The sequence below is a fragment of the Callionymus lyra genome, chromosome 3, assembly GCF_982586985.1.
Source record: "Callionymus lyra chromosome 3, fCalLyr1.hap1.1, whole genome shotgun sequence".
Lineage (NCBI taxonomy): Eukaryota > Metazoa > Chordata > Actinopteri > Syngnathiformes > Callionymidae > Callionymus > Callionymus lyra.
Window position 1 is genome coordinate 21,964,666 of NC_141820.1, and position 17,391 is coordinate 21,982,056.

Here is a 17,391-nt window from a genome sequence, read left to right on the forward strand (position 1 = left end):
CAGTTAACCGCTTAGCACTTTTCTGACACCCGGGGGCGCCAGAAACAACCTTCTAAACATACATATTGTTGTTTTAAACTATACTATATTATAATAAGGGAGACTGGTGCAAGAAAAAAGTACATATATTAAACACACATTTTAATATTATTATATATACATTATATTATTATATTAACAATATTTATGTATATTTAATTCATTAATATGTTTAACCAGAATTTTATTTTACATTTTTCCAGTTTTCTCACTACAACCGATCGAACATGTCATCATTTAATGGCCGACAATTGTTTTTTATAGTTTTTTTTAGTTTTCATTCAATTCTTTCTTTTGTCTCGTTATCGTAGAAGTGAAATGAATTTGTGTGAGTTTAAGTTTTCAGGATCAGGGGGACACAGATTACGACAGGTGAAGAAGAGAGTGCAGGCAGGCGGCAGGGGTTGACAAAAGAGAAGGAGCCATAGAAAAAGGAAAACGTCTATAAGACTTAGTAGTGAGAGCTGACATGTTGTACGACACCAAAGACCAGAAGCAGAGTTAGTTCAAAAGTCTTGAGCTTTAACTGGAACGGACTAAACTGGACAAAGAGACACAGTTAAGGAGGTTCAGATGGATGGACAGAACACATGGATCACTGAACCAGACAGGTTAAGGTTCAGAAGCAAATCAAATGCATGAAGCTCCTGGACCACAGACTCAACAAACAGATGCACGAGGAGTTGTTCTCACACCTTTTCTGTTCGCCCGACAAATGCAGGTTTTCTAAGACGAGCGGCTGCATCAAAGGCAAACTGGTCACGAGCGCTTATTATTGTTCTTCCTGCTCAAGTCTGGTCGGCTCGTACGCCATTAATGGCTCAGCAAAAGTCTTTGAAACGGCCTCGTTTGTCAAGTGACTCATTTCAGATGGAAGAGTTTGTCCCTTTGAATCCTCCCTTGTTTTACATATCACACCATCATGGCTGGGAGCCACTCCGGTTGATCCTGTTGTCGAAGTAATTCTCCCTTTGACAAGAACGCCGAGGTCGCTGTAATAAATGTAAATGAGCAGATGGCACGACTCGGGACTCGTCACTTGACTTGATCAAAGTGAACTCCGCTCTGAAGTGCATTCTAATTAATTCGTGGGTGAATCAATAACGTCGATCCCCGCCCCGGCGCCGCGACGGAGAATGATGGCCGTCCAAAGATGAAAGGACAAGGGGAGAAACGGATGGATGGAGGGAAACAAAAAAGAGATGCGGCGAGAGGATGAGTGATGAAATCGATGCTCCACTTCTGTGTGGTAATATGCGAAGAGACGTATTGTTGTAGGTGAATGAATTGATGATCAAATGAGACGCAGGGAATAAATGAAGGGCTCATTAATCCGGAGAAGACAACCTTCTTTATATGCGGTCGGAGGAAAAGACACTGACCTTCTTCTCAGTGGTGACGTACAGATGCTGGAGTTTGACGTCGAACAGCAGATCCTTGTTCACCTTCTCTGCCAGGACGTCGCCCGACACGCGTCCGTACACTTCCGGGTGAGCCGAGAGATGAACCTTCAGCACCTGAGGAAACATAGAGGAAATTAAATCATTTAAGTAGTATTTTTAATCGTCAAAAACACCTTTTAAGAGCCTAAAACTATTTAATTTTCTTTAACTAGTTACACTATATAATAATATATATATTATTAACGTTAAAATAAACGTAATTAATCACTCAAACATTTCAGCCCATATTTATTTGAATATATAAATCAAATAACAATAGTCTTTGTTTTAGATATAATATATTTTTATTTATTCAATTTTACTAAACATATTTCTAAATGTATTTTTCCTATAATGTTTTTCCCAATGACATGTTATAATATATTTAACTACATTTTAAATTCTTTAGTTTGTTGTGTATGTTGCAAAGTGACCCGATGGCCCGAAAACAAATGTGTTTGAGGTATCCCTTGTGTTGTCTCTGGGTCAAGATGAAAGACCTCCACCACTGCACATCTATTTATGGAAGGAGGCGGTCGTTCACCTTGACCCAGAGACAACCCATGGATACCTCAAACACATTTGCTTTCAGGCCTCAGGGTCAACTTGAGATAACACAAGGGATACCACAAATACATTTGTTTTCGTAACCTCTTGGTCACCTTGACCCTGAGATAACAGAAGGGATACCTCAAACACATTTGTTTTCAGGCCTCAGGGTCACCTTGACCACGAGGTTTAATGAAAAAAGGTTAAACATGTAACTACAAATAACTTGTTGACCTAGTTAAAGACTGGATCGTACCTCTCCGGTCGCCGTCCCGATGAAGGCCACAGCATGTTCCATCTCCACTGCCACGGCGACAGCGGTCATCTGACCTTTGCGCACCAGTGAAGTATTAGTCCATAAGGCAAAGTCGGATTTACTTGCCAGCGGCGAAGGCAAAAACTCGGCGCCGCACGAGTACATTAAGGCCCTGTTGTTCTGGTGAGTGGAGGGAAAACACGTCACTTTGAAGCCGGTGACCAGTTGGATCCGAGGCGAGTCCTCACCTGGTTGACGCCGCCGCAGAGTTCCTCCGACTTGGAGGAGTAAGGCGAGTAGACGGCCGGCTTGTTGTCGATGTTCCCGTTGTTGCTGTAGCAGGCGCCGATGATTTCCAGGAGCTTGTGGTTTATGGTGCGAAGAGGATACATGCCTGGAATCACAAAGACATGTGAGACTTTAGAACAAAACTTTTCTCATTTGTACTTTACTGTCAAAATATATATATATATATATATATATATATATATATATATCAATACACATAACATTACTGTTAAAAAACAAAACAGTTGTCAAGCTACAGTTAATTATCTGATAGAGCCATCAGACATACAAAAGTTGCATTGCATCATGGGACCTGAAATATGCCATGTTAAAGCCTTGTTCTAGCAACAGCAATAAGAAACATCAAGTCTTGTCCTCGCCAACATAGAGTCATGTTCTGACCTGCAGACCGGGAGCCAATTCAGTTTGATACTCACACATGGCTGACGTGGTCGGATCCTCGTCAGAAGTAAAAGTGACGAACAGAACCTTGTCTGAGGCGGAAACATGGCCTGACCGGTTGGCTCTGGTCATTTCCTGAGCCAGGATCTGACCGGGAGTTGCTACATACGCAGCCTGTGAGAAGACGAGTCTCCGTTAGAAAACAAACATTAGAAAATCCGTCCGGTTTGAGTCCGACCTGAGCTTTGTTGAACTTGTTGGACACGCTGCAGTTGAGCTGCAGCTCCGTGTAGGAGTAATAACCCTGATCGTCCTCGCACATCCTGGAGATGAAGGTGAAGTTCTTGTTGTCCTGGACGCCGAGCGTGCGGGAGAACAGGAAGTAGACGAAGCCGTTGTCTTTGAAGGCGAAGCGGAAGTCGTGCAGGTACCGCAGGACGAAAGGATTGGCCTGAACCGCCGAGGCCTCGATGATGCTCTCGAAGATGATCCAGTCGCCCAGGTCCTCCAAGATGCGGGTGGAGATGAGTTTGGTGCTGTCATGGCTGCCGTAACCTTTCCCCACCTGACGAGAAAACATGTCATTTTATCAATTAAGTCCCTCCACGGTGATCCTGTCCGGCATCTTACCAAAAAGGCAGTGTAGTTCATCTTGTCCTTCTTGAAGTAGGACATCACTCCCACCACGGACACGCCCTCCTCGGCGCTGGCCACGTAGGACTTCTCTCCTTTGGTGTCACTGAAGTAGATGACCTGCTCCACGTTGCTCAGGTTCCTCAGCGAGCAGATCCCCCGGAACACACTCCCGCACACCACCAGCTGGTCCTTGGCCGCGTGGACCAGCAGCAGCTTGTTGTGATTGTCCGTGTCCGTGGCCTCCTCGCAGGCGTCCGTCACCGGCGGCGTGCACTGCCGGTTGTCTCGCTTGGGACCCGTCTCCGTCTTGGACTCCTCCTGGAGGTTGGGCTTGAGCTGGTAGAGCGAGTTGACGGCGCCGACGTACAGGCGACCGGTGCGCGGGTCCTGGACCACGTTGTTGATCAGAGTGTTGGAGAGGAACTCTGCGTCTTTACCCTGGCAGAGGTCCAAGCAGGTCGTCACCAAGGCCACGAGGAGACACGCCAACCGCCGCTCCATCGTATCTGGAGGAAGGTAACAAAGGTTTTTCCATTATTCAATACTTTTCTTTACATTTATGTGAAAAATGTTGATGCTGTTTTAGCATTTGAAATATTGGGGATAGAAACTGGCTCATTGGGACAGAAGGTTGCGCAGTACATTGTAAAAAGAAGGAGAGACACAGACAAAACCTTCAAGAGAGCTCTGGATCCAGATAGTTGTCCAGAATTTTACCAGAATCAAGTATCAACATCTTTGGTAATATTCTACTGAACTCGGTTTATCCCTTGGGTTATTTTTGAAGACAGAAGATAAATACCCCACTTTTAATAAACATAAAATATACAATCTAATTTCATAGTAAACGTCATATATTCATGTTTAATCATGTGATAATGTGGTAATGAAAACAAATGATTTGAATGGCCCTAATACTCAGTCCTAAAAGGATCCAATTTTTACCATTCTTAAAAACAGACTTTGAAGTTTTGTACATGAAAACTAAGAAAGGTGAAACAGTTGTACTTTTACTGACACGTACACCACTCATTAACATATTACACCTACGTCCGTCACACAGTTGATCTGATATGACCAACGTTGACACCAAGCCTTTTTTGTGGTAGCTAACCTAACTTAGATCCTTAGTTTTAGAAAGCTTCAAATCCATGTTCAGATACACTTTTCCATGCCTTTAATGCATTTAATCATTCTGGATCTTCAGGGTTTTGGTCCGGGCTCAGATATGATGTTAATGTCTATAATGAGACAGTTTTTCTTTTGTTACTCTTCTTGTTTCGTCTTTAAAAAAAATAAAAATAATTGTTGGAATAGTTTCTGCTGCATCCTTCAAGGAATAGAAACCTTCAAAACCCTCACAAGTCCAGATGTAACATCCAAATCCACCTGGAAATGTCATATACGTCATCTTGCTAGCAAAAGCCGTCGATCACATGACGTCTCCGGCAGAGGTCAACAGAGAAAGAACACCACACGATTGTTCATATCTCGCACCGGATCAAAGATCTACTCGGAACACAAGTGTCCCCACCAGAGCCCGGTGAACCCGGCTGGAGAGCCGACCCCTGATCCTCCTCCTAACTCACCGTAAGCCGGAGCTGCACAGACGCCGGGAAAAACAAGCGAACACTCAGTGGGAGGAAAACAATAATGAGGGGCTTCTCATTAAAGTTGAAGCATCCTTCACCGGAGGAAACAATGGTGGAGGAGGTGGTGAGATCAGTTCAAAATAAAGAGTTGTTTGCCAGGGAAGATTCCGAACGTTGAAGGAGAAAGCGGGGAAAGCAATTAGAGACCTCAGTTTATACCTCCATTAGTGTGTTTTACTAGCCTGGCGTTCGAACATTTCTCCGTGCAAACATCATTCCAGGTGATGCAACCATCTGCGTATGGTTAAAAAACACAGCGATTAGCTTATCAACAATCCTGCATCAGCTCATCTGGTTCCGTCCAGAACATCACGGCTACGTCCTGTTCATTAGTCGGCCTTAAATGCATTTCGTGATCGTCCATTTCATTGAAGAATCACAGGGTTCTACTGCGCTCGGTCGATGGGCCGCTGCTTCCCTTGTGTTTCTGCGCTCTGAAAATTGAATTTGCTTCAGCTCACTTCATTGCAAAGGGATTTATTAGTGTGGAAAGACTTATCTTGCTGCCCACCTGCTCGCCTAAATTACCCATTCACGGATATCAAGAGTCAGGTGGGCTGCTCAAGTCTCACCTGCAGAGCTGACCAACACTCTCTGAACCACTGGTCCAGCCAACATGTGTGGGAACGTGTTGTTCGCCCCGAGATCAGTCGTGGATCTGATGGTAAGTCGGTGCAGCTGAAGGTGACGTTCACGCTTTTGATGTTTTTCATGCCGGAGATGTTGCCGTCGTCTTCTGAGGCCGACAAACACACTAATTAGAAGTCCACGGATCTGAACGTTGACCCGAGACTCTCAGCAGCAGCAGGACGGATCCAGCATGTTTATAAAATGTGTCGGTGTAAAACATGGCTGAGGAGATGTTATCATGATGCAAGAAGGATTCATGCAGTTAGTCAACGTGTCATTGAGACAAAAAGACTAGTTTTATTGCTGGAGATGAGGATTAAAAACTTCAAATTTGATATTTGATTTAAGTTGTAACAGTCACTTAAGCGTCCTAAAGTAGATCTTGAGAGCTTGTTTGGCTCCTGATAATAGATGCTATTAAAGTCTAACTTTAAGTATAAACCTCTGGGATTTGTAACCAAGCTTTTAGAAAACCTTCAAAGCTAATGGACTGTGTCCTGAACATGTATTTGACTGGATTTCAGTAAATAAGTCAAGCCTCTGTGATCCTGAAGTAGTTTTCTGACAGTATCTTTAGCCATAACAGCCGCTATCTTTAGAACGGACAGTTGAGCAGCATTCATTAGGTGCGTGAGAAAATATTGATTTATCAATATCATTTTTTTACGATACTGTATCGATATTTAACAATAATGTATTGATTACTATTTATTTTATTTTCCAAGATCCCAGTGATGTCTGAGGACGAGAGGATACAGTCGACTCCAGCATCTTTTAAAGATGATGTTTGGACATATTTTGGTTTCAGATCAAATTAAAGCAGTTACGACTTCGTCAAGAGTCATTGGGTTTTTAAATTCTGCAACACCAAAGTGGAGTACTCAGACCGTACTACAAATATATATCCTTGTTCCTCCAGTATCGCAAAATATGGTATTGTTGCCCGAGTATCATGATATATATCGTTTCTCCAGATACTTGCCAATAACACACCCCTAATGTATTTTTTACAACATTGATTTCAGATCAATCTTTTCGCTTCTACATGTTTTATTGTTTTGTGTTGTTGTGAAGCTGTCTGGACCTGGTGGCACCGAAAATATGTCTTATCTAAAAGCACACGTCTCAAACGTTAGGCAGAAAGACCTAGAATTAAAAAAAATGTTGTCCGGAGTACGTTGCATTATGAAAATATTGCCCTTAACATGCTTTTAAAAAATGATTTTAGACCATATGTGTCAAAACTCAAGGCCAAATACAGTGTCAGAGTCATTTTATGTTGCTGTGATGGTTGGTTTAAAATGAATTGAAAACAATCTCCATGTTGATGTCTTTACTTTTAAAGATACTTGATGTCAAATATTATACTGTAACTTCCAATAAGATTAAATTGGATTTTGTAGTTTCGCACACGTATGAATCCATTGGAGAGGAACAATATACCAAAGATATATTAACATAGGAGTCGCTCAAAATGTTGACATGGTTTAACCAGTTCACTGAGGAAATGCAGACACACCTGCACATACAAGCTGATGTGATTACACATGTATCCTATTCATGTGCACAGCAGATGCTTGACACTGAACCCACTCTGAAGTCTGTTCAAAAGGCACTTGAGCTTTGACTTCCCTTTTTTTTTTTTGCCAGAAGAACTCCGGGTCAAACCAGTGAACGCAGCCCTTCGCGTCAGACTGTGACCGTGTGACCGGGCCGGCCTCTCGTCACATTCCTCGACGCCCACATCGTGATACAAAAGAGAGAGAACGTCAGGTGAATAACTCTCCGAGAGCCCGTCATGTGCATCTGCCACATCAAAGACGCATCTTTTTTTTTTTCGGGCGAGCACAGAACGTCTATCTCGGTTTTGCTGCCAGCGGTATTTTCTCTCGTTCCTTTTCTCCCTCCTTTCATCCTCCAGCTTTGCTTCTTTAAGCTCGAACGGTGTCAAGCAGGAATAAAGCGTGTGTCAGAGGTGTGTGTGTGTGTGTGTGTGTGTGTGTGTGTGTGTGTGTGTGTGTGTGTGTGTGTGTGTGTGTGTGTGTGTGTGTGTGTTTGTTTGTTTGTGGTTCAGGTGCAGTTCTGCAGGGTGAGAGTGGTTCGGGCTCACAGCTGTTGCAAGTCAGGCAGGAGTTGTTGAGACAGAAGTGCTCAAAAATCAAAAGTGGATTCAGCATCAAATTAAATCCATCCACAACCCTTAAGAGCTCTGAAAATAATAACTATTATATCGATTATCAAACTTAACTTCTGCCTCATTATCTTCAAGCAGATCAATACATTAATGACGTGCAGTGACCAACACTTAAATGTAAGTGATGGCGAGCCAACAGTTGCAGGTTCTACAGTCGTAATGAGCGGCCATATTTTAATGATCCGTATAAATCATCAAAGGCGAGATTTTTTAAATACGTTATCCTGGAGTTTGAGGAGGAGGTAAGTAGGTAGAAATTAGGAGAACAAATGAACGTAAACGAAACCCATAACTCCCGCACGCGGCGTCTTCACAAAGCTGCCTAAGAAGTACAAACCAGAGAAACAAAACCGGGGACTGTGAGCCGAGGAGTCAGCCGAGGGAATAAAACATGACGGATTCCCTCTTGGTTGAAGCTTTTGGCTTTTCTGCTTCTCTTTGAATCTCATAGTGTGCGTCTGCAGCAATGCCCAAAGGTCCCTCACCCACACAGTCTTTAAATCCAGTTCAAACAAGTCTCTTTTTTCTGGCACTCACAACCCACTTCTCAAATTCTATTTATGTTTGGGTTTCTATTTAATACATCAACCTGATTCCTCACGTATCTTGTCGGAACCTTCAAGCGTTCGCAGAAGATTAATGAAGATTCCGGTTTCCTGTATCAGGAGCGATCGGATCGACTAATTGATTCACGCGGTGCTGCCATCCATCCATCCAGGGGGGGGTCCAACCCTCCCTGGATGCTCTCTTTGCTTAAAGAACGTCACATTTCCTGCCAGGACAAAAACTGCACTGATGTAACACCTGCTTTCATTAGTTAATTCCAGTGTCTCGACGCCTCCAGAGCCGCGGTGGATTCAACAGCACATCACAGGGAGAAGAAGACGGTGAAGCTCGGAGTCAAACAGCCAGAGGTAAAACACACACCCTGGATTTGTTCGCTGGATTTGTCTGACATGGCAAATCTCTTACAAGGCCTGGATAGAAAAAGACATGTTCAACAGCTCCACATATAATTGGTAGAAAAAAAAAGCAACATATAAAGAGTCGCACATGTTTTAAACTCGACAACAGCAGGGGCCGGCAATTACGTTTTCCCAGAGGGCCACGTTTTATCCTCACCGTTGAGAGTGACCGTCAGTAGAGAAGAAAACGATGGAAGAAAGAGAAGGCTGGATATGTTGGTGTGGATGTTAAGAGCAGGATGTCACTCTTACAACATAGTTAGTTAGTGATACACTCAGTGTCTCTGAGGAGGTGAGGTGTCGGGGAATTTTGGTCAGGCAGCTATCTTTAGAAATGCTGAGCAAGGAAAGGGTGAAAAAAGGAAAGTAGAGGAATTACAGGCTGTTGGGAAAAAAATGTAGCAAAATACACAACTTTTTTAAGGCAAGTTTATTTATTTAAATGCAGTGTTAAAACTATTTAGTGGTTTGTTTGCCCTCCAAACTCGCCTGTTCCTAAACCTGTCGATGTGATTTATGTGTTTATTTTGATTCGTGGCTGTCAGCGACCAAGTGTGTAACATACGTGGATTTGTATACTTTTTGTAAACATTGAATACAAGCCGCCGATGAAAACGATAATATTTATAGTAGGATAATTGCATGGCGTTTTATGTATTCGTCTAAATTTCCTCTACGATATATCTATATTATAGTTGGAAACAGAATGATTCACTAGCATGAGGCTGAAAATTTCACTGACATGACATTTTTATGATAATTGTTTCACAAAAGTTTATATTCAGTGATTAACCAAATCTCATGACTCATTTTACTTCATTTATTATCATGTTATTGTAATTCTCATGATTTAAACATGTTTGCCAGCTGTTTATTTAGTCAAAGCCTTTTATTGAATGGTTGCCCTGGTGCCCTAAAACTTATGCCCTTCTTTAAGGCAACTCTTGCCTTGACCTTAAAAAAATTAAATTCCAAGCCTGTAAAACATTTATATGTTGCTGTTGTTGCAACACAAAATATTCTTTCCATAAATAAATCAGAAATAATAACTGGTTAAACACGACTCAAGCCCTCAGACAACAATACGACACAATCACGAGGTGGCACACCTGCTGTGTGTTTTCAAAACAACGCTTCATCCTTCAGAACATTTTGGGAGAAGTATTGCGAGCGGACATTTTGGGGTTTATGCGCTGACGCGAATCATTGTCAGATGTTTGCGGATCATCTCCAGAAAGAAACTGACCTGATAATAATGAAATCAAGTGAGGAGTAATTTTTAAAAGCAGGACAGAAGAAATGCAAATCTGGAGCAACATATGGCGTCACACATGAATGAGTGAACATCGTGCTGCACAAAGAAAACCACCATAAACCAGCATAACAACCTTTTACATTACATTACATTTCTGGACTGAAACAATAAAACACGAGGTACCACTGCACACCGTCGTCGCACTGAGCAACACAATGTCCAGCGTCTTAAACAAAGACTTTCACTGACGCACAAACTAAAAGAACGCTGAAGCTCACTTTGTAATAGTGAAGAAAAAAGAATACAATTATTGTTTAAGGCTAAATACCTTTGTGATAGATTTAAAATGATGCTAGTCAGAGTCAACTACTGAGATAATCCAGCTGTTTAAACTAGTTTGCAGTCGTATGGTGAAGATCACAGATCATTAACCTCACAGCTAATACACAACCAAACCAATATTAAAAAGCCATTTAGAACTGATAATTAAACTTTTAACGTTTTCTTTACGATTTTTTTTCCCCTGCTTTGGAAAGTTTTCCCCTCCAGAAAGTTTTGATATTGACAAAATATTCAATAAGGTTCTAATTAAATGTCAGCGGAGCTGCTGACTTGTACTCATTAACAACCATTACTCACTGAATAAATAATATAATTTACATTTAATTATGTTTTCACACAGTTCCCCTGCATTCAGGCGATAAGAGCCTAGTGTTGTGTGGAGCTGTTGCTCGTCAACGCATGAACGAAAAGCTTCTTCCAGCTTCGTCTGCATTTTGAAAAAAACTATTTTCAGAAGTGTTGTGACGACACCGAACCCACGGAACCGACTTTACCTTGGGTCCAGTTCTTGGGTTGTTAGTCTCACTACCAGGACTATAGAAGTGACATATTGGTTCACCACCTGAGCTAGTTGCTATAGCCATTTAGCTAGTAAGTAAGTAAGTAAGTAATTTGTATTTATATAGTGCTTTTCCAGACCAGGGTCACAAAGCGCTTAAACAATCGAGAAAAAAAATACTCAAAAAATATACACTAAAAAGATCAAGATAACAGCGAGAAAAACACAGCTAGACTTGTACTTCCAATACAAACAGAGTAGACAAGAAAACTAAAGTTTTCTTTCGATATGACAACAAGGAATTTTCCAATCAAAGCTTTTTCACTGCAATGGATAGTTTGGAGACCAAACCCTGAGCTAAAAAACACACTTGATTGACACGTGGTTGAACCAATGAAAGACGACCTTTCATCAATCCTTAAATGACTAAATAACTGAGCTCCGGGGCCGACGCAGTATTGCCTTAAATGCAAAAATAAAATCAGGAATAAAGCTCCTCTGACGGATCATCAAGCGAGTCTGGCTCTTTGCTAATTAATTTTCCCCGACCGGCCAAATACACCGAAATCTAGTGCGAGCGCTGAAAGCAGGGAATCAATCATCCTAAATAAATAAGAGAGTCCATCAATGCAAGTTTAAGGGAGCCGAGAGAGAAGATCTGATTGGTGGCGTTAAACCCGGATTAATTCAGTGTTATGCAAATGTGATTCAGTTCCTACACATCGCGGCGAGAGATTAACAATCGTGGAACAACTTTCATCAACGCGCCGACACGCACGCTGATGGAAGTGTGAGCGCCGCATACAAACACAACCGTCTAATTATCCTTCATACCTGAGCGCCGCTCGTACCTGTCGTCGGCTTCAAGAGTCGAGTCGCTCAACTCATCATCCCGGCGAGTCCGGCCTCCTGGGAGAACCTGTCGCACTCATGTTTCCAGACCCGATGCTCCTCCAGAGATCTTAGCGGGTCTGATCCCGCTGATGTCGGTACATCACAGATCAACAACAGGGCGGCCCACGAGGGACCCGGATCTTAAGACTCTGTACTTCCTGGGAAAATGTAAAGAGTTTCCGAGAAACAAGCAGCAGACGAGAACGTTCTCTTGAAATGAACACCTCAGACTTGAATGGTGCAGACACCATCTCAGCCCGGGATGAAGATGAAGGCTTCTGGTTCAGAGAGATGCGATCACTTAAGTTTGCAAATCAAGCGTTTGTGTCTTCATGTCAGAGACCAGGATTCTATTCTCTTCCACATTCAAACAGGATGAATAAAATGAAAATTTGAATACCTTGCTCGGTCTGCATTCACAATAAACATGGACAATAAATGTTGCTTCTTCTGACAGTGACTCTTGAAAACGAGAGAAAGAACTCGCAGCGAAACACAGGAGTCGGACTCAAGAGCTTCTTTGAGTCATCAGTGAGATTTTACACTAAGAGAGTGTTTCACTTCCAACAGGTAGATGTTGTAAGAATCACTCTTGATTCTCCCACAACGAACATTGACTCTGTCAAGTCAGCAGAATCTTCAGTGATGTCTTTCTTAAAGCCCGATCAAATATTAATAAGTACAATGAGCAACAACGTCTTTCTATCAAGGTTCCATTTCTTCACAGTTTCCTCCCCAAACGTCTTGAAGCTTTCATGCCGATCATGAAAGTTTGAACGACCTTTGATCTGCTGATATTGATCGCGGAACTACATCAACTTGGAAATGTAAAGGGAGTTTCTTCAAATTGGTTCAACAGAAGATTTTCCTCAGCAGCCAGAAGACATGGACGAAGCCTTCCTTCACCATCAGATTAAAGGCTTGTGAGCAGCAAGACTGATCGCAGACTCAAAGACGGAGAAAGAGGCCAAACATGGCCGTCTTTTCCTTCTGTTCTTGGCAGATTAAAACACAGATGCAACTCTGCCTCCGAGGCGCTCGGCTGTTGCAACAAACACACTCATTAGAGACAACGTTCGCTCTGGATCGCTGCAGATCCTGACCTGTTGGACAACAAGCGCGTAAAGAGCATCCGTCGGCTCCAAGGAATCCGAGAGTCTGGCTGTGAATGTTTTCAAGGTTCAAGGACGGGAAGTGAGCAGATGCCAGGGACGTCCAGATCCCTGGCTCATTTGGAAATGATGAAACAACAGAAACGTGACTAAATCATTTGCACCCAGTCGACCACTGTAGGATAATGATGAAAGTCAAGCATTTGAAATGAGATCCTCCCTTTTAGACTATGGTTCATGAGGTGATGCGTCTGAAGCTGGTCAATGAGGAGAAGTTCTTGTACTGTATTTGTACTTAAAACTCATTTAATCACAGAAGAAGGGTCTTGTTTAACCCCTTTATTGACAGTCCGGATTCGACATCTATATTTTAAATGTATTATTGTTATTTTCAAGTTTTCTCCTACTAGAAAATTCGAACAACACCAACGTCTGCAGTAGGATCGTCCAAACCTAGACCACAGTCACCTGCACATGCATCAAGAGAAACACAGGCTTCTCAGCTCAATAACGCATGAACGATCAGAATAATAGAAGAATAACAGGTTTATGAAAGTGTAAAACCAGATGTTTACAATTAGATTCAAATAATGATCTACAAATCACACACACTTGCAATTCACTGAGTTCACTGAGAGGGACTGAGATGAAAGTGTCTGGAAAACAAATATGGAGCAAGACTGTAGGGAAACAAATAACAGTTATTTTAATAATTAATTGATAAACAAGAAGAACTATTGAACATAAAAAATCATGTTTGCTTTACATCCCAGTCATATACTTCTTTTTTTTTTATATAATTTGCAGAATGTGTTTGAATGTTTTTTTTAAAAGGGACCTGAACCAAACACACACTACTTTCACACAGTAATGACTAAAGCGAACCAGGAAGTCACACGTGTGATGCTGAAGGATGAACCATTAGAGTGACTTGTGAATTCATCTGCTTCGCATCAGCTTCACATGTCGTTCATCTCGTCAGAATCAGCTGCACATCTGTCCAGATGTGTTTGAGATGTCGGAGCACGACTCCCTCGACTCACAGTCTATCAACATCAACCTGTTGAACGCACACTTATAATGTCACTATTCAAATACATATGGTAGTTGTAGTGCGTTTAAAAAACGTCTACTCACTATTTTCAATGTGGCTTAATCTCGTGAGAAAACTAAATTGATAAACAATATTTGTTACCAACTTCTCACTCATTCTCATGCATTAAGAAACATAAATATTAGTTTAAATCCAACAACACCAGGTAAAAACATGTCAAACTAACCAGTTGACAAAAATACTGAAGGATAAAAAGGGAAAAACATCACAAAGTTAAGATTCAAAAGACATTTATTTTGGTTATTTGAGCTCATTTGAATTAAAAACAAACATTTTTGGTTATATAACCAATTATATAACCAACAGATATTGAGCTCTGGTTTTGATGAATTGTTCAAAGTGACAAAAGAGCTAAATCCCTCCGTCCTGGAGTTCATGAACGTATACATGAATGATATTTCTTTCACCGGGGATGAGCGGAAACGAGCTACACAAGAACACCAGCGGTGGCGGTGTGAATTATGCGGCAGGAAATGAGGCTCAGTGTGGAGCAGATGTTGCCGATGTTTAGTCCACTGGGTGCACAGCTGCTTGTGTCTGAGAGCAGCAGTACTTGGCAGAGGTGATGATGGAGCTTCACGGTGGCTAAACTCTGACTCATTCAGCCATAACAGCATCGGGCTGCTTTTATTACCGCATGCTTATCCATCCGTACGCTCTTCCTTATCAACACGCACAACAGCCGGCCTCCTGAGATTGCCGCGGTCCTGCTGGGTGACCGTTTCACCAGACGGCGCTCCGACAGGTCGGCCACCGAGCTCGTGTTCCGCGGCGCAAATTAATAGGCGAGCGCCTGACCGTCTGCGAGAGTGTCTCGGTGTTGATTCAAGTGAGTGCTTGTCTATAGATAGAAAGTGCAATTACACCGGAGTCTCACACTTTACAAGAGGCTTTGTGTCGCATCTCCTCCGTCTGAGCGACAGTCATGAACCAGGACTCAAGATACTGTTGTTTTACTTCAAACAAGTATGTGCAAAATCTTTGTTTTGTATCATCTTCACTGAATTAAAACTTTAGATATGACATTTAACAAGCATCAATACAACCACTTTGTACACGTTACATATTTATGATCTACACCAGGGTCCCCAAACATTTTTGTCAGGGAAATGTAAGGATTATATTCACATAAGTAGGTTCAGATTAAAAAGTAAAAATATCAATGCAATTTAGTGCAAGATAACGCTGAATCAGCAAGAGCTCTGGCCTGGTTACAACAAGATGTTTGTGTATTTGCATCTATGCATATTTGATTGTACGCCGACGATGTCCTTCTCTATGTGTGTCTCCATTTAGTGTCGTTGTGCGATGTGTGAGCACGTTTGTGTGTAAGCATTATTTATATGGAACGAGGACTCTCAAACAGAAGTCTCGGAGTTTGTGTTTTACTCATTTCCACTGGTCAAGAGTCGCCCGCTAAGTTTATAGCTGTTTTTTTGTTCTTTCTGTGCAGCCCGGTAAACTGTGCTCCACAGGATATATTTCAAAATAATACATGTCGAGGGCTTTGTGAAGCCTTTCAATAAAATCGTACTTATTTGAAAGCACAAAAGCTCCTTCTACAGCTTTGGTAAAACACATGACATCGACTACTTTAGTTTGACAAACAAGTGATTAACTTGTTCAAAGACAACAAAAGCTAATCTTAGAGGCTTAATCACATGCTTTCACTCTTTGAGAGAAACACTGAGAATATTCTCCAGTGCAAAAATAAGCCTAAATCAATGAGGTTTGATTTATAATTTATTTTTTGATCAATAAATAAATAAATAGGTTTGATCAATACAATTTATATTGTATGCAGTGATTTGAAAAATACTTATAAAAGAATAAAAGAATATTTTGTCGTTTTTAATTTAAGACACTTCACGTCCAAAGAATTCCTCATAGACCCGGAATGACTGGCAAAGTTCACAAATGTATTGAAAGCTCTTTCTAGCGGAACCACCCACTCTGAGAAAAAGTAAATATTGGCCAACATCATGATAAAAAAGTGTGTGCGCGAGACAAAAATGATAATTCCGCTTTGTTAAGGGATTTTGTTAACTTTATTCCACTCTATGCTCGACAGCCTCACGCCGTGCACCCACAGCACTCCAGCTGCTGCTGCCCGATAAATTCTTATCAAGCCGCACAGATTCTTTGCTTGTGATTTTTAGAAGAGTCTTCAAATGTAAGAACATTTCAAAGCAATAATGAAATGTTTGATTTGTTTTTGATTAAAGCATTCATTTTTTTTAAAGTTATAGTTCAGCCAAAATTTCAATTTCCTTTTTTTTCTAGTTTCTACTCTCATGTCAGCTAAGAGTTGGGTTTATTTTCAGAGAAATCTGTGTCTTTTTGGAGTAACAGACAGAAAAGTATGTCTGTTTGTTGGTCTTGAAAGACCCAACTATGAACATCCGAATACCTCCATAATGCTGGTCTTGTAATAATACTCTTGTAATGACACAGTGACACGAGAAGTTGTTTGGATAAAAAGTTTTAAAAGTGTGTATTTTAAGTTTGTTTGTAGGAAACAAACAGTAAATCTAGCAGGAGATCACAGTTTCTACACCGTCGACATGTGGGTGAGAAGAAAATGAGTGAAATTCATTTCAGGACCTTTACATTTTCTATTAAGAATATATTACGAGTTTGAAAATAATTATATATATATTTAAGGCATTAAAATTCTAATAAATTGATGTTTCAAGAAACACATTTTAAGACCCTGCTGATACCATCAATGGAAGGAAGCAGCTAAGACATCAGGAGCAATCAGGGGTTAAGCATCTTGTTAAAAAAAAGAAGTACTTCTTCAGTCATTTCAATAATAGCATTGACGATCACATCATTGTATTTCAACCGAGTTTGTCAAACAAATTAAGCACATTGTGTATTTTAAAAGAGCTCTTTTCTTGCTGCTTCTAATTGGCTTCTGGAGAGAAACATGTTCTTCTCGAACATGACTGAGGGAGATTTTAATGGATGCCGAGGAAAACGGAGACGTCTCTGGAGGGGACGGCCGAGCACAAGGGATAACCGGCTTGTGCTGCGTCTCTTGAATCAATGACATGTGTAAAACTCCAGCAGGGAGGGATGGCTGTTGCCATTAAAGTACAAAAAAACAACTTTGGAGA

The 17,391-nt window shown here is 41.4% G+C and overlaps 1 protein-coding gene across 1 annotated transcript in view; it reads right to left on the bottom strand.

Moving 5' to 3' along the window:
* Positions 1-17,391, bottom strand: part of plxnb2a.1 (plexin b2a, tandem duplicate 1) — a 152,232-nt gene that overhangs the window by 22,835 nt on the left and 112,006 nt on the right. The window contains exons 4-9 of the mRNA XM_087787043.1: positions 3,607-4,118; positions 3,215-3,541; positions 3,012-3,150; positions 2,535-2,680; positions 2,287-2,466; positions 1,422-1,556 (exon numbers count right to left, since the gene is read on the bottom strand). Coding sequence (XP_087643169.1) covers positions 1,422-1,556; positions 2,287-2,466; positions 2,535-2,680; positions 3,012-3,150; positions 3,215-3,541; positions 3,607-4,113 — 1,434 coding nt within the window. The 5' untranslated portion in view covers positions 4,114-4,118. The remainder of the gene's footprint in view (positions 1-1,421; positions 1,557-2,286; positions 2,467-2,534; positions 2,681-3,011; positions 3,151-3,214; positions 3,542-3,606; positions 4,119-17,391) is intronic.